Source organism: Aulostomus chinensis, chromosome 22 (genome assembly GCF_037954235.1).
Source record: "Aulostomus chinensis isolate RoL2024-O1b breed Wild chromosome 22, RoL_Achi_v1.0, whole genome shotgun sequence".
Taxonomy (NCBI): domain Eukaryota; kingdom Metazoa; phylum Chordata; class Actinopteri; order Syngnathiformes; family Aulostomidae; genus Aulostomus; species Aulostomus chinensis.
The window spans coordinates 22284989-22308714 of record NC_141341.1 but is presented as its reverse complement, the minus strand read 5'-3'; the positions used below and the strand labels follow the sequence as shown (position 1 = coordinate 22308714).

The 23726-nt window shown below is 44.2% G+C and overlaps 2 protein-coding genes across 9 annotated transcripts; one reads left to right on the top strand and one right to left on the bottom strand.

Moving 5' to 3' along the window:
• Positions 1 to 87: 87 nt before the first annotated feature.
• Positions 88 to 1452, bottom strand: LOC147241163 (gap junction beta-4 protein-like). Its single transcript, XM_086192614.1, has 2 exons — positions 864 to 1452; positions 88 to 778 (listed from the first exon to the last, which is right to left on the bottom strand). The coding sequence occupies exons 1-2, from the start codon at positions 1397 to 1399 to the stop codon at positions 496 to 498; spliced, it is 819 nt and encodes a 272-aa protein (XP_086048740.1). The 5' UTR covers positions 1400 to 1452; the 3' UTR covers positions 88 to 495.
• A 186-nt stretch (positions 1453 to 1638) lies between these two features.
• LOC147241162 (homeobox-containing protein 1) lies at positions 1639 to 23202 on the top strand. Of its 8 annotated transcripts, none has more exons than XM_086193110.1 (11): positions 2719 to 2951; positions 3818 to 3929; positions 10612 to 11059; positions 11320 to 11405; positions 13226 to 13336; positions 14171 to 14395; positions 17038 to 17194; positions 19884 to 19966; positions 20114 to 20209; positions 20314 to 20432; positions 20655 to 23202. In XM_086193110.1, the coding sequence occupies exons 2-11, from the start codon at positions 3848 to 3850 to the stop codon at positions 20799 to 20801; spliced, it is 1554 nt and encodes a 517-aa protein (XP_086049236.1). In that variant the 5' UTR covers positions 2719 to 2951; positions 3818 to 3847; the 3' UTR covers positions 20802 to 23202. The 8 variants fall into 8 exon arrangements, with proteins under 8 accessions (XP_086049239.1, XP_086049236.1, XP_086049235.1 ...); XM_086193109.1 differs by having other exon boundaries at positions 3680 to 3939; positions 20317 to 20432; XM_086193108.1 differs by having other exon boundaries at positions 3680 to 3939.
• The last annotated feature ends 524 nt before the right edge of the window (positions 23203 to 23726 follow it).

Sequence of the window (23726 nt, the reverse complement as noted above, 5' to 3'; positions counted from 1 at the left end):
CATTTGCACATTTTGTATCGGTATTCAAGGGGTCAGAGGTTCTGAGTACCAGCAGGGGTACAAATGGAACTGAAGGGTACAGAACTGTCTTTTCAGACAGGACCCAAAGCATCTGTACCCTTTTTGGTAAACATTTTGCATTCAGGACATCAGCTCACGTGGTCTGATTATGTTCATACATTCATGCAATTGGATTTTGTGGGTTAGGGTATTCAGGAAACTGACAAAATTGTACAAGAAATAATCACATACATATACATACTATACTACTGTACATTATATATAGTCCAAATATATGATGATTCACAAGCTGGATCATGTCAGGTGACAAGTTTACAAAAATCCATTTGGTCTTTAAAATCCGATGGGATAAAAAAAAAAAATTTCAAATGACCTTCGTAAACATTTGCTTTACACTGTTAAGCTTTTGAGAGTCATTCTGGCTGACAGTAGAAATGCTACAAAAGACTTTTGTTCTCTTGGGTCAAACTTTCCTCAAGACACTGCTACGCTGTACACTGGGGCAGAACTCTCTCCGTTACCGGCATCGGCCATCTTAGCTTTTTCAAGGACAAGGTCTTGGTATCCCGAGTTGTCTTTCCCAGGCAGAGCAGTCTTGGTCATCATGAAGGAATTTTCCCTCATGGAGCGAGGTTTGCCACCAGCGCATTCCCAGAATCTCTTCCCGCAAAGATAGAGGATCTCACAGAGTGTTAGGAAGATGCACACAAAGCTGGTCACCACCATGAAGATGGTGAATAGTTTCTTCTCAGTGGGCCTGAGGGACAAGGTCAGAAATGAGGTGGATTATGTAACAGCATATTTGTTAGTATACAGTGTAGCCTCACATGGTTTACCCGTACCTAGCAATGTAGCAGTCCACTAGATTGGGACAGGGCGCCTCGCTGCATTTTACCAATGACGGGAAGAACGTAGCCTCGTAGATGTAGAACAGCAGGAAGACAAACACGGAATCCACTATTATTTTGAAGAGCAAGCTGAAGAAGTAGGTCCACCAAAGACCCCCACGCTTCTTTCCCGTGTTATCATAGAGAGGAGCGCAGTCCTTGCCGTACCTCAGTCTGTGTTTCCGTTCTCGTTCTTCTCGGTAGGCCACGTGGAGAGTCACAAGAAAAGATGGGCAGGTGACGAAGATCAGCTGGAGAGCCCAGAGTCGGGTGTAAGAGATGGGGAAGTAGTGGTCGTAGCAGACATTGTGGCAACCGGGCTGGGGGGTGTTGCAAGCAAAGTCCTTCTGCTCGTCGCCCCAGACCTTCTCACAGGCCACCAGGAAGACCAACAATCTAAAAATGAAAACAATGGCAAGCCAGATTCGACCAAACGCTGTGGAGTACTTGTTGACCCCGCTAAGGAGGCCCTCTAAGAAGGCCCAGTTCATGCTGTTGTTTCCAAAAAAACAAACAAAACAGCCCTGACTGCTCAAAGGCTGATGTCTTGGACACACTCAAAACTGAGCATGTAAAGCACAAAGGCTCTTTAATATAGCACTAGTTTCCGAAGCTGCATTGGAGGGGAGGGAATAATATCAAGCAAAGCAAACATAGACACATTCCTCTGCTACAGTCACTGCCGGAATCAGAGATAGCAAACACCTGACTAACAGGAGAGACGGAGAACGACTGAGGGAGGCAGAGAGATCGGTGGCCAAAAATACCATTGCTTGTCTTTCTTTGAGAGGAGAGTAAAAAAAAGGACATTTAAGGTATTTTAAAGGTCCATTATTGGTTTTGGGATATATTTTTAGATCTCTCTAAACAGTTGGACAAAAATAACAAGGTATATTAGATGACTTGTACCCTCTTCAGCAAATACATAACTTGTCTGTGATGATAACTTCAGGATGAAGTTTTGGCTCCTGATGTCCAGAGACGGTAAGAGTAAGAGGCCTGAGGGTATAAGACAAGAGGGACAATGGAACAGACGTCTTAGGGGGAAAGATGATGACGGCGGTTGGACTGTAAAGTTTAATTAAGAGTGTATGCTGTTCACCATGTTGGGGTTGCACTGTTGCATCTTGTTGGGGCACAAGCTTGATCTTTATTCCAAAACAGTATAATGTGGGGAGTTTGAAACGTGCAGCCATGTGGTTTCTCCAGCTGGAGAAAAGGAGCAGCATGTGAGAACAAATTTGTGTGTAAGAGAATTTCCTGAACAAGCCCCTGATATGTTCTGAGATTACATCACGCTATTGTCTTTATTTTCAATTGCAAGGAATCTCCATTTGATCAAGTCCATGGAAGATGCATTCTTGGAATATGGTTGTCACAAACAGGAGTATTATGACAGCGCAATCTTCCATTCATGTTTGTACTTTAATGCTTTTAAATGAAAACAACATCTTCTATTGTCATAGAGTAGATATATACTATATAGTGTAGATGTGGACGAGAATTGTCTGGCTTACACTGCGTCAGGAGAAACAGATTGAGTGAATTTGTTTCCTCGATGTACAGCCAAAATAAAAGGCGGAACTATTTGACCGTTCACAATCAGAGAAAAGGGAGATGTGTGTGAATATTTCCTTGATTCTAATTCTCAGGTTGTGAAAGTCAAATGTAGCTTTCATTATATTATTTTTGCATTTGCGCCGTTTAGTTGTATCAAATAGTGGTTACTTTAAGGTGGATAAATCATAACCGGAAGTTGTAATAATAGCATCAAAAATGTCCGCGTGCTTGACGGTGGTGTCGGGTGAGGGGTCATAAAATGAGACAGACTCCTTACATTTGCATACAGTATTCCCATACTGCATAGCTGAAAGACAATATGACCCTGCACCGTGCACCCTTTGCTCGGTAGTGAAGCTTCGGCTCCCGATCGAGGAGTTACTTTCTTGAACGGGACGGGGAGGACAACCACTTTATTTACAGTTTTTACTGTCCTGCCTCTCCTTCCAGCCGGCAGCAGCTGTCTCTCCACAGCAACGGGAGGTAAGAGAGAGGTGATCCGCTGTGGGACGATTCGGTGCTATGTAGCTATAAGCTAACTACGCTAAAGCTAGCGAGCTAATTCGTAAGCAGCTGGCTGCGCCCCAATGTCTCGTACCAATACGCATCATGTTTCACGTTTAGTAGTTTATTGTACGACTAAAACATAGGCAACATAGCCTCCGGGGGGTAAGTTTTAGATAAGTTGTTTAGCCGAGGTGATACACAGTTGCGTCAAATTAGCCAGTCCCAACAGTAATGTTTCCTGTGCCCTTCAAAGTAATAGTCCTTTTGGTAAAGGGATCATTTTAAATTAGCCTTGAACCTACGTTAGAAGATGCTTCAGTGCTTATTGATAAATAGTGCAACTTTTATACATTCATAACAGATCTTATTACACTTGAGTGCAATAATTTTAGATTGTAGTCTGAGTATCACTGTTATTATCAGATATTATTGTTATTGTTGTTGTTGGAACGTGCATGTACTAATTCTTACACATGTCTTAGTGAGTAACTTTTCATACATATTGTCAACCGAAATTGAAGTCAATTAGTATGTATTTTATGTTTCTTACATCATCTGTAATGTTAAAATATATAGCAATATATTTGTGGTTTGTTTGCCTTTCAATGTCAAATTCAATTGCCTTTATTTTGAAGGTCGCCGACATTACTTCCGTTACAGCTGGGTCCTAATAGCTAACTTTAAACAATATGATCGCTATCAAGGCTGGTGCTCAGGGGAGCCACGGGGGTCGGCGGCGTTAGCTTAGCCGAGGTAGCCTGCTATCGAGTCCTCTGCATGCCAGCATGCCGACAGAAACACCGTGACGGCGACACACAGCAGCAGGTCTCCTCTTTTCCTAGAGGTCCAGCCGAGCTGATCCCAGCTGAGCCATGCGACAGTGGTGCGTCCCCGCTGCGACCCCACGCACTGAGTCACTCCCGGGACGCCTCTCCGTGTCGCCCCCTCCGTCAGGTAAACTCAGGTGATGGGTCACGGTTCCTCTCCAGAGGTCAGCCTGTAACTTTTGAATCGGGCTGTTTTCACCTGAAAAGCATAGCATGGTCGTGTGTTTTAAAGTTACTCATGAAGTACTTCTGTAAGTGCAGGTGTCAGGATGAGCTGTAAACTCTAAATGTCTTCTTTTGGCCTGCCCATCAACACACTCTACGTGACAGCATTAGACTTTAGACTTTTTCCTGATCATTTGGTGTCATTGAGTAATAACATCATTTTTTTTTTGTTGTTCTTGCTCAAAGCAATGAGACGGAGCAGGTTCTTGAGCTGGTTCTGTTCAGTATTCATTACCGTCTAGTTAACCAGCTTGACTTTGCATCAGTTTTGAGTGAGGCCGTTCTAATCTCCCATGCGTCTTGACTCAGGTGTGGCTGGGGCGGTCTGACAAGCACGCCGTGTTGTATACGGATGGGCAGTCAGAGGCTGGACGCCGGCAAATCTAGTTGACCTCAGATTTAGAAGTGTTTTAAAGCAGAGAACACAAAACCCTGTCAACACGGGCCCTGTCTTCACAGCAACAGGCCTCTCACGGTCAAGCTCAGTGCAGACCCACAAACATTTAAAAATCCTGTAAAATATGCAGATAAAAAATACAGCAAATAAACTATTGAATTACAAGTACGACAGATATTACTTTATCCGTGTTTATCCATGTCTCTATGTCTGGAGCACCTTTGTCACTGTTATGTCACTGCTTTCTGTCAAAGTTAATGTTGTCTACGTGTGTGTTAGCAGCCTACTCTTTTTTTAACCTGCAACCAAATCTACACTCGGGTACAAATAAAGTTACCTAACCTCACCTGTAATGCCATTATATTAATTCACGATGAATATATAACTTAAGCTTAGCCAGCAGTGACGTCCTTGAGTATCCATAAATCATCACAATGTGTGTTAAACATCAAATAACACAAATGCGAAAAGATATTTCACTCTCAAAAAATAGTCCTATAATTCCTGTGACTCTGAAAAGAATCCTATGCTACACGATGAGCGACAGCCTTCACACCAGAATCGTGTTTTGTCTGGCTCTCTCAAACTCTCCAACGTTACTTCATAAGCTAAATGTACCAAAAAAATGGCGTGGCTTCCTTCTCCAGCTGACAATAAATAATAATTAAACAATTCCCTACACGAAAATCAACCTTAAATCTTCAAATTTTCAGTTTATGAAGGAGCTTCATTAAATGCGTATCTCTTGCAGTCAAGCTCAGTGCACACTGACAAAAGGGCGGAAATGATAGATTACTTCCACTAGCAGCCAGTAGAGAGCGCCACAAAGTACTCATAAAGCCGTCAAAGCAAGTGAAATTATCTTATATTACATTTAAAAAAATATATAAGAACCAAAATTGTAAAGGGCTCACATTACGTATAATTTATTTCACCTGTTACATTCACGTCTCCTAATTTTGCCAAAATCCTGAACACACAGAAAGTAACAAGAGTCGCTATTATCGTAAAAAACCAAAATGTCCACACACATCTAGTCCCCGGAATGTCAGTATAATGCTTTTTTATACCAAAGGGTCCAGGCAACCAGTTACGACAATATGAGCATCACATACCCAAGACAAATGGATATTTGTATTTTAGTTTAAAAAAAGGTGAGTGAAGACTGTGACATACTGTTAAGCCCCCTTTACAGTACTCTTAGAGGTTTTTATACTATATTCTCAATCAACCAATGGACAGCTTTAACAAACATCCCTGCACATGTTCTGACAGCGTGCCTGTCTGCCTCAGGGTTTGGTGTAGCTATTTGGTCCTCAGTCACTGTCATGGGTGAAACAGTGTCATTACACCCTGTCAGGTCAGGGGAACACAGTGGAATGGACTGTGTCCATCACAGGTAAGGCTCTCTCACATTTTGCTGTGGCGTCCATACCATTGGCAGAGTCAGACTGGGGGCTTCATGGTTGGAGCTTAGGTTGACATCACTTTCTTTGCGTAGGTCTTGTAATCCACTACTGGATACTTAAGGACTTGTTTTAAGCCTGGGAGTCAACCACCTCAACCAAACATGAAATATGGTGGGGCATAGCAGTTGTTTCATGGGTGGCTGCATTGTAAGCAAAGGTTAAAATTCATATCTGTCGTGCCCAGACTTGTTTTACTGCCAGTGGCGGGGAACACAGCCTTTTTCCTAGCGCCCTATTGAATCTTTCACTTTGCCCATTTCCCATGGGACGGTATGCAATGGTGTGTACCTTTGGGATTCCTGCTAGACTGAGGACCTCAATTATGAGTTTGCTTTCAAAATTGGCTTCCTGATCTGAATGTATTCACTTGGGAAAGCCATATATGCAGAAAACATTATTCCACCGTTTTGCCGCACCTTGTTTTGCCATTGTGTTGACACAGGGAAACGTGTGACCCAATTTTGAGAAATGATCTGTTTGAACCATGGACTCCTCAGTTCTTTTCTTGTTATCTTCAACACTCCAAAAATATCTACTGTATCCACTCCAGTATGGGTGCAGATGTGTGAACCCTCTCCAAGGGAGCTTGGGCTGCAGGTTCAAGTGTTTTCAGTTAATTACGTTGTTAGCAAGATCTCCCGTTCTCATTGAATTGCCTTTCCATTTTGGGCTTGAAAAGCACTGTTTGGCAAGATGTAGGATTTGGGTTGCCCCTGATGTCCTGCAAGATCCTGCACACCAGAAAGTGCACGTTCCTTTAGACAGGTGGGAAGGACAAACTGATGCCTTTTCTGACTCGTTGGGGATCTTTGGTGATTTGGTAGGGAACTCTATCCTGGACTTCCAGCTGATGCCACTGCTTGCATAGTGTCTGAGCCTTGGGTGCAAATCGGCTTCTTTCCTGTTTAGTGGGCAGTTCATCCTGTTCAACAAACAGCAAGATTTCCCCAGTGACTGGATCCAGTTCTTGGCTTTGCTGAAGCTCATCATGCTGAGAATGTGTCTTGTATCGTTCTTGACCCTGCAGCTCTCTCCCAGCCAGTGTATCGTAGATTGACTTAACCTCCTGAAATCAGGTCGGCTTAGCATGTGAAGCACCTGCAGATACATAGTTTGAATTTTCTTCCCGTAGACACTGAACCTTGTACCACAAAACAGCCTGGACTTCCTCCTCTTTGGTTCCCTTGGCCTCGACCAGAAGGTTCTCATAAGGCTCACTGATCAAGCTTTGGCTCACTTAACCAGGACGCGTGTCTCTGTGTCTCTGCTGAAGGGTTCTGCCACAGTGTTCTTTGTCCCTGGGTTGTGTTTGAGACTGAATGTGGGTGGGGACGGCCTTAGTCATTCATCGTTGTTCACAAGCGTTAATGTTTGGTTTGATCTTAATATGGGTTCAACCAATGAATAAACTGTTCACAAACGCACCACTTGAACTCAAGAAATTCCAGGTGAGGGTCTTGCTTGTGTAGGCGATTGGACATGCTTAGTATCACCTTCTGGTATGTGGTACAAAACTCCCCCAAAGCCATCGACCAAGGCAGGAGTCATAGAGCAGCATGAAATCTTCAAATCTTGATGGAAGGGAAAAAAATCTGCCAGCTCGCTGTTTCCTCTCAGGGTGAGAGTCTTTTTCTGTGAAACTGGTGCCATTCGTGGATACAACAATGTGACCTCTCTACCGACTGTGATGCCCAAAGGAGTGAACCTAGCAGAGATGGGCTCAACCAACACTGTGACCCAGGTGGCTTAGGGACACTGTTTGATAACTTGCCTCACAGCTGGTATTCCTGTTTTTGGAGTGGAGTCACTGCTTGGGTTAGCTTCATTGTACCCACCTTGTGAGGCTGGCCATCATCGCTAAAAACTGCTCCCTCTCAAGTGTGATCTGGCTAGTTTAAAGCCATTCCACCTCGCTCATCTTCAGGTAGGGTCTGTATAGGACATGGCATTCTATCTTGGGTGAAGCTGCTGACATTGTCTTTTCTAGGGGCAAGACTTGAAACACTTCATGCAGTGGTTCTCCTATCAGCAGTGCATTGTTGTTGAATGGTCAGCAGAGTAGCAAACTTTGCTTGTCATTATAGGAAAGTAGGATTGGAACTTGCTTGGTGCTGCTGGCCGAGCCTTCTGCTCCAGCAGACAGTCCATTAGGCTGACCAGGGACTCAATACAAGCCTTCAGGTGAGGCGAATGAGGTGGAATTCCACTTTTCTTCAGATTCACATCCATTGATCTGTCCCCATCATGTCTGTCAGTTCCATCACCCCTGAAGTGTGGCGGCTCTTTGACGTTTGCCTTCATGACTAATTTCACCCAAGTCAAATTTAGCTCTGAGCTATACCAGAGCTCCCTGGTCCACGTTCAAACTAGGTGCTTGAATGGGTCCTTCATCTTGGCCACATGATGTTTTCTGTGTCTGGGTGACCATACTGTGTTCGGTTTTCTGTACGAGCACCTTTGCCATCAGAAGTCTTAGCTAGGTTTACCTGATCTTAACCAAATTTATTAAAAAGGATTCAACCCTTAAAACACTCAAAAAAGCTGCTAACAATATCCATACAGTTTTGTTGACCTGTTACACACGATCCACATCTGAACCACACATGATCCACATCTGAACCACACATGATCCACATCTGAACCACACATGATCCACATCTGAACCACACATGATCCACATCTGAACCACACACGATCCACATCTGAACCACACATGATCCACATCTGAGCCACACACGATCCACATCTGAACCACACATGATCCACATCTGAACCACACACGATCCACATCTGAACCACACACGATCCACATCTGAACCACACACGATCCACATCTGAACCACACACGATCCACATCTGAACCACACACGATCCACATCTGAGCCACACACGATCCACATCTGAACCACACACGATCCACATCTGAGCCACACACGATCCACATCTGAGCCACACACGATCCACATCTGAACCACACACGATCCACATCTGAACCACACACGATCCACATCTGAACCACACACGATCCACATCTGAACCACACACGATCCACATCTGAGCCACACACGATCCACATCTGAACCGTGGCACTGATTATCACAGTTATGTTTGGAGCCAAACCAACATTTCAGGTTTCAAAGTGATTTAATTGCAGGTCCAATGCGTGCCAAGAGAGTTTTAAGATACCTCCAAATTTTGTTTGTCCTTCCTTCATTGACTGATGGAATATGGCTAATCCTCTTGACCCAGAGTGATGCTGGGATGGGTTCTAAAATTAAGAAATCAGGTGGCATTGTTGAAAGCCTGCTTCTTTCATCTTAAGGGTTCGTGTTAAATGGCTTAAATAAGGTCTGTGGTTTAGAACTAGCTTGTGATGTTTGATTTATTGTATGGCATAACATGTCAGGAATTAATGTACTTGAAAATTTTGAAACATCTATGTGTCTCGAAAACAACGGTTGCTAAGAAGTGGCCGAACGAGTCTTTGATACGAAAATGAGGCGAGTTTAACCTAACGTGACCTTTCTAGTGAGTTCTAGTGATTGCATCTATACCTTGAAATCATAGTGGTGGTGTTCATTTGTGAGACGATCCTTTTGAACAAAGTATGTCTGTTTCATACTCTTAAATTTAACACAGCGAATGTTTTTGGCAGTAATCCAACTTCCATTGTAAAGATCCTATTGGCTTCTGGTGGACGGAGCCCATTGAGGTCTTGCTCTCTTGCTGTCTGCTCACAGCTGGTCTTCCCAGATCCACGCCAGTGACACAGGGATGATGCTTTTTGTGGGCTAACCCGGAAATTTGAAGAAATTCTCATTCCTTGACCAAAAGCTGATGGATTTTTACATTGTATTTGAGATTAATGCAGGAAATAAACGATGGTACAAAAATAATTTGAGATTTGTATTTGTTCAGAAACGTTATCACAGATGAACATAAAAGATGTGATTTTTTTTTTTTTTAACACAAAATGCAGTCTTCATAAGCACAAAGCTAACAGCCCGTAGCATAACCAAACTATACAGCAGACACACGCCTTCAGTGTCACCACAACTGGATTTGCTCTTCTTCTGTGGGCACTCTCATTACAAAATTGTGCATTCCTGTGTGTTATATTTACATAAATAAGGGTTTCTTCCCTGCACTGAACAAGCAGCGAGAGAACACGGATGGATGGATCTTAGTATGCTGACTGGACCTGATGTAAGGTGATGTCATCCAGGGTGACCTTACTTTAAATCCACGTAGGACTAAATGGAGCACGGTTAGCCTCAAGAGTGTGTGCCAAGTGTTTGAGAGGGTGCCAACAATTAGACTGACCCCAGGGTTGCTCAGAGGAGAATGCAGTCTGCTTTGGTCCAGCTTCATTAACCAGTCCCGTATTTGCTTTGTTTTATACTGAGGAGGATTTTGTCACTGTGCTGTTGTGTTCAAGGATTGAGATCAGCCTTCTTTTGTGTGTGTTTGAATCTATTAATAATCCTTTCAACCTGTATCGGAGTGTCTGCAGGTTGTGAAAGCGTCTGCAGCTCACTGTGTTCTCCAAATTCAAGGTCTATAAAGGAGCTAAATATAGCCTCTTGCTAACAGTGAGATAGAAAACAAGTTAGCTAATGAGGACCTTTGCTATATTAATACTGCAAATGCTTTATATTCACACGCAGAAGTGGTTGTGTATTAACTTCACTTCAACACCCCCCGTGTGATGTACCCAGATGCCAGGATGGAGTGCTGCGAGGCGGAGCCGCGGTACACCATCGAGCAGATTGACCTCCTGCAGCGCCTGCGCCTCTCCGGCATGACCAAACCTCAAATCATTCATGCCCTTGAGTCCCTGGAGAGGCTGGACCCAGACCACCGCCCCCCATCACACTGTGACTCCCACCCCACCCCGTCCAACAACAACAACAACAACAACACACCCACAGCAGCTGCTCCAGCACCATCCTCATCTTCGTCTTCGTCGTCCTCCTCACTTTCCCTGGCCTCCGCCACCACTCAGACCTCTGGCCTAGATGGCGCCGCGCTGTCCCCCAGCAATAGCTACGAGGCATCCCCCCCGCCTCTCTACCCCCCCAGCGTGGCTGTCCAGCGGTCGTTCAACTATGACATGATGGGGGAAGAGGAGTGGGACCTGGAGGAGAAGGTGGAGGAGTACATGAGGTGAGCGGTGATAAGGGCGGGGCTTATCAGAGATAAGGATGACTAACAGAATAGAACAGACAAAGAGGGACTATTATTACACCAGATAATGTCAGCTACTGTCCCTGGAGCAGCAGGCTTATTCTCCAGGCGTGTGGTTGTATTAATTCAGGTCGAGTGTGTAGGGATGGCTGAAAGAGGAGGCATGTCAGGGCCGTCAGAGCAAAGGCGGCTGCTTCAACCACTGCATAATCATTCTTCTTTATTTGTTGCTGTTCTAGGAGAGACAGCAACCTGGTGAAAGAAGAGATCAAAACCTTCCTCAACAATCGCAGGATCTCTCAAGCAATCGTAGGACAAGTCACAGGTGGGGTAGCAAAATTCTGGGAATATTCTGAGTTGGAAACTGTCCATGGATATTAACTGGAGTAAACAGAGCATTTTGGAGGGATTTTTATAGATTTTTTTTTATCTTGTTGTGTACATACATGTAAATGCTTTGTATTCTCATAAGCAGATATGCTTGCTAGCATTTTGTAACATACCTTTTTGAAAACGTCTGCATCTCTCAGATTTGGAGGACGTTTACCAGCGTCTATATAAAAACAAGTGTACATGATATTTAGATGTGGCACACATTTAAACTTATGAAAAATACATGTAAACATTGTAAATTTGAAAAAGAGGTGTTCTTTATTTCCAACAGATTTGGAAAATCCCACAAGTCCCATATTTACCACATTATTTCCTCATCATAAACAAAAGATGATGAGTAAGGAAAAAGGGCGAACCTGGACAGATACTGATAGGTTTTTAAAAAGGACCGATATCTAGCAGTACAGATGACATGCCGCCATTACCCAGGCATCTATTTGTTGAACATTCTTTCAGAGCATCAGGAGGGCGTGGCCTTAAAAGCCCCTCGGTGGGATGCAAGAGCTTAACAGTCTGTGCATGTGATGGAAAATGCACAGTTAAATAAAAGAACCAGTTTATTTCCATGACAAAATCGTATGGGGGAGCTGGAATTGCGGAACATTCCCAAGCTTAAATTCTCGGGTCTTTATGGCTTCATGACCAAATGCCCCGACACCAGAGGGCACTCATCACTAGCGCTGAAATGTTGCGTTCAGACCATGTTTACCGAGTGTAACTCATGCCTGTGCGTCTGTTACAAACATGCACTGGTGAAGAACCTGCTGAGAATGTTCTCCCCTCTGCAGAAAAGAAGAGATGAGCAGGTGCATACTTCCGTTTAAATATCCCAGCCTGTCCTTAATCGTCAGCCATGGCTGAAATAACAAACTGATGAAGCTATAATGTGGAATTCCCCAATATTTTGGAAAGCCAAACCAAAATGCGTCGAACAATGTCGTGTCAGGATGTATGACATCTCCAGAAGCTGCGTCTGCCTCCATCTGCCAATAAACGGATTGAGATGATGTTGAAATAACTGCATCCTGATGACCATCTGTACATAATATGAATCCAAGTGTCTGTCACGTCCGTCAACAAGATGACAACTTTTTAAACGGTTTTCTGGAGTTTCCATGAGATGGAAGCAAGAAGTTTCTGATTGAGCATCAGTCACGTCTGAAGTATCTCAACGTTCAGCACAAGGCTTTCACAACACGGTGTGACACCAATTTCTCACCAAGTTGAACTTGTAAAATCGTTGAACTCTTTTTAATTTTAGAGATCAAATGATGGGCAGATTAAAAATGAAAGTAACTGCTAGTTGTAGGACAGTTTTCGCACAATTATATTGCAGTTCCCTGCTGCTGTGCATTTTAAGGCTGGGTTTTTAAAAGATTTCCCTCTGCTGGGAATCGATCCCTGCTCAAGTAATACCTGCGATTTTTCGATTTGAGAACGCATTACTTGTAACCAACCCTAATAATAAAAGCTGTAAATCCACTGGCGTCAACTTAATTGCAGATGGCTACTCAAGCAGCAAAATACGAGCAGGTCCAGCTAGTCAACCTGTGAAAAACCTTGGAAAATGTTTGGTCTCCAGTACAGTGGTTGTGTGACACTGTGCTGAAGTGCTGCACCATGTTGCAAGTGCTTCGTGAAAGTATTGGTATTGTTGTGACTTCTCTTCTCTGGTCTGGCTGGTTCACAGACAATTTTAGTCAAATGCTAAGTGTGATTGTTAAGATGGCTTGCCTTGCCTCTTACACACAGGCATCAGCCAGAGCTACATCTCTCAGTGGTTGCTGCAGCAGGGCCTGGAGATGAGCGACTCCAAACGCCGAGCGTTTTACCGCTGGTACCTGCTGGAGAGGAATAACCCAGGTGAGACGTGGTGCAGGGTGGACAGGAGGATTTGACTATACAGAGAAGTGTTGCTACAATGTCAACCGCTGCTTGCTAACCCTCTCATCTTCATCTGCCCTATTCTTTACCCACATCCTCTTGCATGGTAACCCACACACACAAACACACACACACACACACACACACACACACACATCACTCGCACTAACTCCATCATGGTCCTTGGAGGCTGTGAGGTCGAGGAAGGTCATGAGACAAAACTATGATTTCAGAGGAAAGATAAAGGTAGTCTTGTCACAGGAGATGCTAATCAGTACTGTCAAGGCTTCTGGTTTAGAGCTGAAATATTCGTAGTGGTTTGTCTCTACGGGGATGTTGGCGACTTAATAACTTCGATTTGGTTGTAAAAGTGTTTATATGAACCTTTCTAAGATACCGACAGCTGCTGATGGACCATCTGTTGCTACCGTCTCCCTTCATCTTACTCTTCCTGCTTGATTATTTTTACTCCCTTCCCTCCCGAGCTTTGCTGTAGCCCTCTGTGGTTCTCAGCCCCCAATGCTGGAGGTACTCTGGTGCTGGTTTTCATTCCTACATGGCTAACAAACTGGCTATTAACAGTGATACTAACAAAACCAACTTTTCTCTGCAATGGTTCAATCTAAAGTGGCCACAGTGCTTCTACAATCAGTCCCACTGACTTCTAATTGGCAGCTGCAGGTTAAAAAGCAGATGTTTGTATTTAATCAATGATGAATTGAAACTTAATCCACTCACTTTTTCCAAAACTGGTGTCTATAATCTTAATCCATGGCTGTGGCCTGCTGACCATTGGTTCTGTCCCTACTGAAGGGCTGAGGTGGAGTGAAAGCCAGCACAGCGTGAGTCCCATGCCCAGGGCCAGGGGAGGGGACAGAGACGGGCTGCTTGCAGGGGCAAGCGGCAGCCTCCCCAACAACCTCCCAAACCCCAACACCAACCTCAACCCCAACTCAGTGTGGAGCAGGCAGAGAGAGCTGCTGATGCACTTGCTGCCATGGTACACTGCTGCTGCCGCAGCCGCCCAAACCCAGCCAGGTAACCCCGGCCCAGCCCTGATCTGACCTCTGAGCTTGCCACAGGAGACGCCTGCATGCCATGTTCAACTCGCTCAAATGGCTTTGCTTTGCACAGACATGTATAAGTTTTCAGCATCCTGGCATTCTTGTTTTCTTAAGGATGCCGGAAAATAAGTTAAGACATAGGTAGAAAGGATAGCCCAACTCCCCAATCATCCCCCAAAACACAAATAGGTCCACTTCAGAAGGAGATGACAAATTATAGCTCAAATGACAGTTTTACAAATGGCATATTCATTATCATTATTTTTCATTATTATGCATATATCAGTCCCTCCAGGAATTCGCAATGTTGCCATCGCAACTATTAACACAAATTCAGGCCCCGCGAATTTTGCATGCCCAGCAATATTATCCAGTCACCGCAACTTGAATTCAACTTTGACCAATCGCAACACTCTGTCTTTCCATGTCATCCGTGTCATCATTTACACTTCCTGTTTCTACTGGCGAACATGCTAACTTGTGTGAGAAGGAAATATGTCGCATTTGCCTAAGAAAATCACCGCTAAGGACCGTGCTCTTCAGTTTCCCCAAACTCTTCATGAAAGTGGTGGTAAATTGTTTTGTTCCCGATGCAGTATTGAGGTTGAACACAAACCTCAGTCAGCAATTGGCAAACATTTTTCCCCCGCAAAAAACCAACAGAGAGTCTCAGAAACATGCCAACAGACGAGAAAAATCCTGATTTTTTTGTTATAATTTAAAAACTGTTAAGATACTGAACATAAAACCCAACTTTCCATTTATTTCCACCCTTCAATTTAAGCAATTGCTTCCTTTTAAGCATTTGTGGACTTTATTTTCATCTGCAGAATTGCATTCAATATCTGTTGAAACAGAGTATTTTTGGTTTGTGTCAGCTCAAGTTAGGTAACACGATGCAGTTTTAAAAGTTCAAAGTTGCCAAGCTTAAAGGCACTGAGAAATTATTTTTTTCAGAAATTAGTGAGTTGTCACATACTGAAAAGAACAAGTTTTGTTATCATTGTACTGCAAGTTCTATGAATTTGAATTTTTGTTTTTCTTGCTAAGCTACAACTTAAAGAGTGTTGTTCTGGATGGTGATACCTTCTCCCAGTGCACATATTACAATAAAAAGTGTTGGAGTATGAGAATTTAAAATTTCATTATTAGTCCAAAATTTTAGGGTGCTTTTGCAAAAAACAGAAAAACATTAAAAAACATTGCAACTTTTGTTGCAACTTTTCACAGAAGCTGCTGCAAAATCTGGCGTTTTAGGCCGCAACAATCATACAAAAGTGCCGCGAAATCCTGGAGGGGCTGATCGATACCCTGCCTCTCACCCACTGCCAGCTGGGATACAGTCCAGCTCGCCACGACCCTGTACAGGATGAGCTGTATAATCGATGGATGGATGAACAACCAAGATGGCTGCACCCAGGAAGACATGCTGTGTTTGTTTACTCATCATAGACGTCGGAACATGTAACATGATTAATTGACCAAACAGGTTCTGCTCATTGACGCCACATATTAACCAGTTGGCTTATACTACCACTCGTTATCTTTCGCCACCCCTCTAAAGCGTCTAAAACTGCTGATTCAATAGTTGCAAGGTCACCACAGAAAATCACACAAGACAACCCCCTGCTCTGTGACTCCAGCAGCACTCACAACTGTCATGACGGAGTGAGAAGCTAGCAGCCAAGTTATGACAACTATCCTCTGAGGAAACTCACTAAAGTTTGTCAGTAAAGTTGCAAGAGTTTGTAGCAGTGTTGTGAACGAAGGTGAAACACAAGTTAACAGTGCTAGCCTTCTTCTATCATCCCTAACTGCTATGTGAAGTGTGACACACTGGTAAAGTTCTAGTGCTACTTGGAGTGATGCATGTGTGCTTTCTAGGTGGCTGCCTAAACTTACAAAGCCCTGCTGCAAACCCTGACTTCCACTCAACCAGCAAAGTATGCAAGGAACTAATTGGGTTAGCTAGCTTGCTAATCCAGTAAAAAGGAATGATAGTTATGAAGGACATTGTCACAACAGATGAGGATATTATTTGTTTTCTCTCCTTTATTGGATCTCACAAACGAGCTCACAAAATAGCAGGAAGTCAACACTCGAGAGATTCAACATATGGTTAGCTTTTCATACGTTAGCAACATAGTGCAAAGACTCTTCTGACTGCTCTACCACAAACACCGGAGTCTGAATGTCCTCTGCCGGGTAGCCCATGTTACACCATTTCTAAATTACCCCAAACATCTCTGTCTTCATTATGTTCTGTGAGAAAAGTTTTCATGTCAACACACTCACAAAACACACTCAAAACAACTCCACACTCTTGTTTGCTGGTTTTGTTGTTGTTGTTGTTGTTGTTGTTTTAGCTGCTTACCAGCTTGATTGGCTGTGAATAGGAGCAGATTCTTGGCCAACCTGTATAGATTTCCACATGTTTTGATTATGAATGATGATAATAAGTCCAAGCAAAGACGATGAAGTGATCAACACACCTTAAAAACACAAATCTCATTTGTTAGGTAGTTCCCAGGAGTTAGCCAGTATTTCTGACCATTTCCATATTTTAGTTCCAGGACTGGTGTCCAATCACATAACTTGTGTGTTTCTCTCTTTCAGGTGCCACCTTATCAATGCGTTCTCTGGTGAAGGAGGAGCCTGACTGGCGGGCCGGGATCATGGCTGGTGACAGGGCAGGGATAGTGGGTGGGCCGCTGAGGCTGCGCAGGGGAAGCAGGTTCACCTGGAGGAAGGAGTGCCAATCAATCATGGAAAGGTGAGCGAGTCTTATGCACTTCACGCAGCTAATGTGCCTCCTTCTTTCCTCGCCTCCTATCCCTCCCTCATGTCCTAGGTCCTCTCAACAGGTTTCAGTTTTCTGAATAATATGGTGGATTTATATTCATAAACATCAGTCACACATAGCTTTGAGAAGATGAAAATTACTCACGATGCACATCTTAACTGTTAAAAAATGGATCCTAGGCCTGGGCGATGTATCGATTTTATCGATTAATTCAAGTTTTTTGTTGTGGATAATTTAAAAAATTCAAGTTTTTACTAGGCTGCACGGTGGTGCAGTGGTCAGCACTGTGGCCTCACAACAAGAAGGTTCCAGGTTCGAGTCCTGGCTCGGACTCTTTCTGGGTGAGTCTCCATGTTCTCCCCGTGCCTGTGTGGGTTCTCTCTGGTACTCCAGCTTCCTCCCACAGTCCAAAGACATCAATTGGGGACTAGGCTGACTGATACTCTAAATTGACTGTAGGTATGAATGTGAGTGTGAATGGTTGTTCGTCTCTGTATGTTGGCCCTGCGATGGACTGGCGACCTGTCCAGGGTGAACCCCGCCTCTTGCCGTAGATGCTGGGATAGGCTCCACCCCCCTTCGACTCTTACTAGTAAGGAAATAAGCGGACGATGACGATGGATGGATGGATGTTTTTACTCCTCTTGCTATGGTGCACCTTTTGTCCCCCAGGAGCTTCCATAGCTTTCCCCCTCACCCTTCCCCCTTGTTTCCTTCACATGCATAGCAGCAACATGGCTAAGGGGAGCGAGAAGTTTCTTCCTCAGAAAAGAGTAGTATTGTCAGTGGCTTGGAACTGGTTTGGGTTTGTCGTGACAGACGTTGAACAAGTGACTGCACGCTGCAAAGTTTGTCTGAAGCCCATTGCAACAAAAGGCAGCAGCACAACAAACTTATTTCAGCATCTAAAACAGAGGCGTCCAGCCGAGTGGGAGAAATGTCGCACTTTGTGAGGGGAACAAGACCGCTATTGGCGACAAACTCCCACTAAAAACCAGCTCACTGTGGTGGAATCAGTTCCTAAAAATACAATTTGCCCGTGAAAGGCTGCAGATGCTAAAAGCGCGTGTGCACACATGCATTTGTATGTAAATAGACGCTCACGGAAACACAGGAGAGGATACCTTCATCGGGAAAAAGGAACGCCAGCTTGCATAAGCTCACCCTGTGTCATGCAACACCTTGTGCACGCCCTTAAGTGCAGAACTGACTTAGAATTGTTGGACATTCGGTTTTCTTGTCTACAAGTCAATGGATTTTGATCAGTGGGTTTTGGTTATTTGCCTGAAGTACCGTCTGTGGTTCACACGATCTTATGCGGTTTTAATGTTTGTTTTTTCCAGGGCATGACATATGTCAGAAATTATTTCAAGAAATATTGTGAGTCCCTAACAAGTGGCTTCATGGGACTACTTCTTTTAGCAGATATCAGATGTCATAAACTGACTGTAGAAAAAGCGTGAAATAGTTTTGAGGTGGTAGTCCTGTGTCCTCGGTGTAGTGAGCTTTGTACCTCTTAACAACTGCATTTCCAGTTTGAAATCCATAAAATGGGAGTTCATCACCGAAGTTTATCTTGCAAAACAAAACATTTAAGTGTCATAAACTTTTGTTTGTTTGTTTTTCTACTTTTGGCTCTTTCTGTGTGAGTTCAGATTATAAAGCAGGTCTTCATCAGTGGTGTTGGGTACCAAATCAGAAACAGGAGTAGACCTCAACAGCCCCCACCCACCGTGTGTAATTGATTAGTCTGACAAGGTTGGTGTAAGTTTTGAGTGAACTGTGGCCACCCTTGCTAAGACCACACTGGATGTCTCACTGCTCACCAGCAGCACCCCCACGTTACGCAACACTGCTGCAGTGCTGATTCTTGGAGCTAGTTTAGACCCAAGGACTGTCCAGTTGAGGTTAAGATGGTGTGTGTGTGTGTGTGTGGGTGAGAGAGAGAGAGAGCACGAGTGAACGGGGCAAGCCGTTGGATGAGAGGGCTTGAAGAATTTGATCAGATTGTGTTTTGTAACGTGAGATAACGATGTCGTTGTAACCTTCTCGATGTACACAAAAGCAATTCCAGGAGTAAAGCCAATTTTAAAGAAAGGAGAGACAAAGGCCTTTGCTTTACCTGGACACTTCCATTTTTGCCGTTACTCCTTCCCCACCGCTTATGGCTCATTCTTCATGGAGCTGGAGTTTACCAGTGACCACAGTCCATGAGTCTTCTGTGCTGAGACTTCCCTTCCAGCAGTTTCCATATCAACCCTCTTTGCCAGAGGTCTGTCTCGTGGTTTTTGATGTCCATGCACCGGGTGTTGGCTGGCTAACCTCAAGGGGTTCTGGTACGAAGCTTTCATGCCATAGCTCTTGTCAGTGAAGAATCTTCCTCTTCAAAGGTTGGGGTCTGTCTTACTTTAGTGGACGTTTCTGTAGCCCCAGGCCCTATCTTGCATCAGTTCTGACTTCCTGCTGTGTTTTGGAGTTGCCGTGTTTGTCCTCTTTCTAGATTGGAGTCATGAGACCAGACAGGCTTAGGCTCCAGCTCAAATCTGCCCAGCTTTTTGCAAATTTTCTAATTAACTGATATTTTTCTGAGACACTACGGATGTGTAAAATGAGGGTAAATCAACGCTTTCCAGTACTTCGACTGTCTGATGTCTTTCAGTTTCTTCATGGAGAACCAGTATCCAGATGAGGCAAAGCGGGAGGAGATCGCCAATGCCTGCAACTCAGTCATCCAGAAACCAGGTGCTTGGGCGCTTTGGAACTTTTATCCTTGAGCTTTGATGTTGTATTTTTTGGCAGCTAAGAATAACCTATGTTGCGTTCATCAAGTGTAATAACATAGAGTTGTGTCAGCTGGAGTACAGATACTCTGCTGGTTTCTCCATCCAGGTTGTAAACTGTCTGAGTTTGAGCGTGTGACGGCGCTGAAGGTGTACAACTGGTTTGCCAACCGTCGAAAGGAGATGAAGAGAAGAGCGAATATAGGTGAGAACCTGAGAAGTCCTTTTCCTGCTTGCCGTCATTACAGGAAGTGCCATCTCGCACTCATTTATATTTCTCCCACCTCTGATTTCGTCTGACACAATCAGAAGCTGCCATCCTGGAAAGCCATGGTATCGAGGTGCCAAGTCCAAGCTGCCACTCCAACGGCGAGGAGGGAGAGATACAAGAGTTTACCGATCAGGTGAATCATCGATTCTCTGAGCAGGTAAGTCAGTGTAGAGCCAAGCTGAGGAGGATAGTAAAATATTGTGAAGACTTGTTGTTAATGTTGAAGAATCATACTTCAGGTCCCTCAGGTACCTGCTGTCTTATTTGTATGGATGGAATCTTTGAAACGAAGTGCTTGGGCCAGCCCTGCCAGTGGCTGATGAACAATTCAGACTGCATACTTGACGTAAACCCAGATGTGTGTTGTGCTTGTCCCCAGGAAGATTCCTCCTCCCAGAGAATTGTTGACCAACAAGACACCTCCATGATGGCTCCGGCTGAGGTCGCAGCCCTCCCGAGCCCAGCCCAGCAGCTGCTGGAACAAAAAGAGGAGGATTCCAAAAGGGAGACAGTGGATGAAGAGTGACCAATGCTGGCAGACGATTTAGGAAATAACAATAAGTGTGTCCTCCAGCCACGTAGGGCCGATGACACCCAGTAATCAAAGGGAGAAGGGTGCTAGAGCCCACTGAGGGGCCTCCGATGGGAATGAGGCCACTGTATTAATCGAAAGTTATCCTGCTTATGTTAACAGCAATATACAGTATATATATATAAATATATATCGATATATATAGTGCATTCCAAGATGGTATTAAAAGCCTTTAGAGGGAGAATTATGTAATACCTCGTCATTCGAAGCTACGCTGTTTTTCTTTGCTACATGCCTTTTAGCGTTGTCAAAGAGCGGCCATGCGATGGACCTCGGTGACTGAAACATGCTTAGCCTGCAGGTCAGGTGTGTGTATGTGTGTGCGTGTGGGGGGGGTCAAAGATGGAGTCGAGTCGGGGGTGCTTGCTTGAATGTTTTTTGATCTCATCTGGTGCATAAGACTCTTAACCTCAACTAGTCGATTGACTGAAATCAATCGCTGGATCATCGAGTGCTGTTGCTATTAAAGCCCTGAGGGACAAGTGGAATCTCAGGTAATCCAACAATTGTGGATAAAGATAGTGAAGAATTGCACCAGGTGTGTGTGTGTGCGTGTGTGTGCGTGCGTGCGTGTGACAGAATGTGCTTTGTTTTCTTCCTCTTAACTGTGTTTAACCAAAAAAAAAACGGATGTGTTATTTATACCTTTTTTATATTAGCAGAACAAGCTTGGGACGATGTCTCCTCGCCGTCTTTGTTACGCGTCTTCTTTGTTTCAATGCTGCTGTTGGGTCATTTTTGTCATTGAGCCTCATTTCAAAGTCAAACCTGCCAGTGAAGCTTAAGTCATCATTAGAATGAAACCAGTGTGATGCAGAATCCTGATAGGTCAGCCTACATGCTACAAGCACCTTCTCATATTGGAATAAGCTAAAGCTTTAGCTCATGTACATTTGTATAACTGCAAAGCTGCACTTAAAGTGGATCTCACTATAACGAAGAGAGCATTACTGGACTAGACATGTACATAACCCTCAAAATAAACACATCTATGGGTGCTTTTCCTTCAACTACATTAGTAGTATATAGAAACTCTTATTTGTCAGACTTGAAGTATCAATATCCACGTTAACGGTGCATTATTTAGTCCCCTGTATTTGCTGGCCCAAGGCCTGGGGAGATGCTCCCAAAATGTTCATCAAATGAACAAAGATGTTGGGTCTCAGATGGGCGCTAATATGTTTCTTTCTGATGCCAAAGTGGTGCCAAGGTATAGTTGAGCTCCAGTTTAAACGAGATATTGATACAGTGAACACCTTTAGATATACAGTATTTATAGTTTTGCTCAGATCAAAACTAGCCGCCTCTAGCTTACCTAAGAATAACTGTGTCATGAACGGGTTCATTGTCATGAAGTCGACAGCAGCCGCCTTTGTAACTTCAGAGGAACACAACCACTTTTTTGGGGAATGCATTTATCGTCCGTCCTCCCCAGAGCCAGATAATAACATAGAGACCCTCCCCTTCTCTGTGCACACAGTAGAAAGCTGAGACCCTTGAAGACCAGCTGGCTACCAGCTGGTTCCTCCAGCTAAATTTGTCAGAATGAGCCGGTTCAGGATCACGGTTTGGCGAGCAGTAATCCTCCTCATCCTCTCTCTTAAAGTCACCTACGTCGCGTGGGTTGCAGCAGTCACCCTTTGAGTTATCAGCAAACATGCATTTTGTCAGCTAAAGTTTTTTTTGCGTCAGATCACTACGCGCAACCAGGAAAGTAGATCCTATTATGTACTGGGCTATGAAATTACACTGTCTCACAGTTTTATTTGTCTGCTCATGAAAAATGTCAACATTAGTACATTAATGCATGCAAGGATGGCTTTGGAGGAAAAGTGTATTTGATGACTTTTGACAGCGATGCTAACACTTCCAACATTAGCATTTGTGGTAAGCAAATGAGCAGTCAGCTGGTCTCTGAGGGTCTCTGAGGGTCTCAGCTCTCGAGTTCAGCACAAAGGAGAAAAGGGTCTCTGGCACTTGGCAGGATGGTAAAAAAGCTTATTCCCGCATATGTGGTGTGTCCTTTTAAATGATACACAGTGTTATGTAGCATTGATGACAGTGGGGTTTTGCCCTGTATTGTTAATGTAATTTCACCTCAGTTCTCTAGTCCAGCTTTGGACAGGAACCCCAAAGCTGCAAGCCGTTCCTGAGTATTATACTCCTCCCTGACTGCTTTTATCTGGAAAATGAGAAAATAATAATAAAATTGTTAACAATTGCTTTGCTGTGTCTCTTTTTATGATGTGTTTCAGGGTGGATCACTTCCATGTCATGCCAGGACGCCCTTATTATTTAACAATTTAATGCTGTTTTATTTATCAGATGACACCTGTTTGATTTGTTGTAATTATTTTAGCAGTGAAGCTTTTATTTTTGAGTGCTGATGTCAGAATCAGTGACGTGGTAGTGTGATCGTGTCCGGTGAAGGAGAGGCTCGGGGGGTTGATGGGGAGGGAGGGTGATGCTGGTTGATAACCTCTAGGTAGGTGAACAACAGCCGGCGTTATTCTGTTACTGTTACACCAGTGTGGTTCAGCTACACGATCACAGCCAAACGGACACACGTCATGCAAAAGGTGTCACTCAGCTGAGACATCCGCACACTAGATGGGGTGGAGGGGAGCTGGTTCAATCACCTGTCTGCCCGAATGAGACGAAGTAAAAAGTACCATCTTGTGGCCAGTTTGTGTAATTACAACTAACCCAACTCCCCCAGGACTCCTTCGGCAGCTGCTGGTGTTGCTGAGGGCTGTGTCCTCCACAGGGCTGTCAGTGGGGCCATGGCACTTCCTAGGAGAGTAAAGTGGCTGATGAGGTGGCAAAGCTGCATGTCAGCAAGCAGTCTGCCAGAGCCTT